This window comes from Mustela putorius, unplaced genomic scaffold (genome assembly GCF_011764305.1).
Source record: "Mustela putorius furo isolate JIRA1106 unplaced genomic scaffold, ASM1176430v1.1 tig00000854_pilon_pilon_pilon, whole genome shotgun sequence".
In the NCBI taxonomy this organism is placed as follows: Eukaryota; Metazoa; Chordata; class Mammalia; order Carnivora; family Mustelidae; genus Mustela; species Mustela putorius.
The window spans coordinates 1,997,553-1,999,760 of NW_025421496.1; the positions used below are offsets into that span (position 1 = coordinate 1,997,553).

At 49.4% G+C, this 2,208-nt stretch overlaps 1 protein-coding gene across 1 annotated transcript; it reads left to right on the top strand.

Moving 5' to 3' along the window:
* Positions 1–973: 973 nt before the first annotated feature.
* LOC101694263 (glyceraldehyde-3-phosphate dehydrogenase) lies at positions 974–1,975 on the top strand. Its single transcript, NM_001310173.1, is given in 1 exon segment — positions 974–1,975. A coding segment is annotated over 1 exon segment (1,002 nt).
* The last annotated feature ends 233 nt before the right edge of the window (positions 1,976–2,208 follow it).

Consider the following 2,208-nt stretch of genomic DNA (forward strand, 5'->3'; position numbering starts at 1 on the left):
TATGTGTAACCCCATAGGAGGTCCCTTGTATCCAGCTGACTGAGAAAGAAACAAGCCAAACTTTGTTCTTGGATTAGTTACCTGGTATGTTGGTAAGCAAAACAAAACCAAAAACAAAACAAAACAAAACAAACAACAAAAAACCAAAACAACTACAGTTGCCCCAAACCTCCCCAATCAGCAATGACATTGAAAGAAATCAATTTGGATATATTGTCACAATAGGCAGAGATTTAAGCAGAGTAAAAGGGAAAGTGGCTTATGGTTACAGCATATATAAATTTGTGGGCGTGGCAAATGGTTTGGCTGATAGGCCTGGAAGGAAGAAGTTGAGAAATTCAAGACAAGGAGATCTGGAGTAAAGGCTCCAGATGGAGGCTGTGTGGATGGATGTGTAGGAGTAAGCATACTTTGTATGAAGATATTTGAATCGCATTTTAATGCTCACCAAAGAGGATCAATTGACAGTGATAGGACTGATGTAAGGCTGATCTGAGGCATTAGCTTTGAGAAGATTGCAAGGGCCCGTTAAGCCCTAAGCAACCAGTTTGTGCCTGCACATTTCCTGTTCCTTGTGTCAAAGGAAAATAGGCAAGAAGGGTTATTACCCTAAGAGTGTTGTTTGACTATGACCATCAGGAAAGAGTAGTACTGCTATTAAACAAGGGAGCAGAGAGAAATAGGTTTATACTTGGGGTGATCCATTTGGGAGCTACCTGGCATTCCCTTGTCCACTTTTTTTTTTTTTAAGATTTTAATTATTTATTTGTCAGAGAGAGAGAGTGAGTGAGATTGATTGAACACAGGCAGACAGAGTGGCAGGCAGAGGCAGAGGGAGAAGCAGGTTCCCTGCCGAGCAAGGAACCCGATGTGGGACTCGATCCCAGGATGCCAGGATCAAGGCTCTCTGCTCTTCCCCATTCGACAGACAGCCGCATCTTCAGGTGCAGTGCCAGCCGCGTGCCGAGACACGATGGTGAAGGTCGGAGTGAACGGATTTGGCCGTATTGGGCGCCTGGTCACCAGGGCTGCTTTTAACTCTGGTAAAGTGGATATTGTCGCCATCAATGACCCTTTCATTGATCTCAACTACATGGTCTACATGTTCCAGTATGATTCTACCCACGGTAAATTCAACGGCACAGTCAAGGCTGAGAACGGGAAGCTTGTCATCAATGGGAAGTCCATCTCCATCTTCCAGGAGCGAGATCCCGCCAACATCAAATGGGGCGATGCTGGTGCTGAGTATGTTGTGGAGTCCACTGGGGTCTTCACCACCATGGAGAAGGCTGGGGCTCACTTGAAGGGCGGGGCCAAGAGAGTCATCATCTCTGCTCCTTCTGCTGATGCCCCCATGTTCGTGATGGGTGTGAACCATGAGAAGTATGACAACTCCCTCAAGATTGTCAGCAATGCCTCCTGTACCACCAACTGCTTGGCTCCTCTGGCCAAGGTCATCCATGACAACTTTGGCATTGTGGAGGGACTCATGACCACCGTCCATGCCATCACTGCCACCCAGAAGACTGTGGACGGCCCCTCTGGGAAGCTGTGGCGTGACGGCCGAGGGGCTGCCCAGAACATCATCCCTGCTTCCACTGGTGCAGCCAAGGCTGTAGGCAAGGTCATCCCTGAGCTGAATGGGAAGCTCACTGGCATGGCCTTCCGTGTCCCCACCCCCAACGTGTCTGTTGTGGATCTGACCTGCCGCCTGGAGAAAGCTGCCAAATATGATGACATCAAGAAGGTGGTGAAGCAGGCATCAGAGGGCCCCCTTAAGGGCATCCTGGGGTATACTGAGGACCAGGTTGTCTCCTGCGACTTCAACAGTGACACCCACTCCTCTACCTTCGATGCTGGGGCTGGCATTGCTCTCAATGACCACTTTGTCAAGCTCATTTCCTGGTATGACAATGAATTTGGCTACAGCAACCGGGTGGTGGACCTTATGGTCCACATGGCCTCCAAGGAATAAGAGCCCCCTGAACCACCAGCCCCAGCCAGAGCAAGAGGAAGAGAGAGGCCCTCAGCTGCTGGGGAATCCCTGCCCCAACTTATCCCCTAAAACACTGAGAATCTCCCAACCTCCACTGTTTCCATCCCAGACCCCCTGAAGAAGGGGAGGGGCTTGGGGAGCCCTACCTTGTCATGTACCATCAATAAAGTATACTGTACCCAGCCAAAAAAAAAAAAGACTTGAACTGAAGG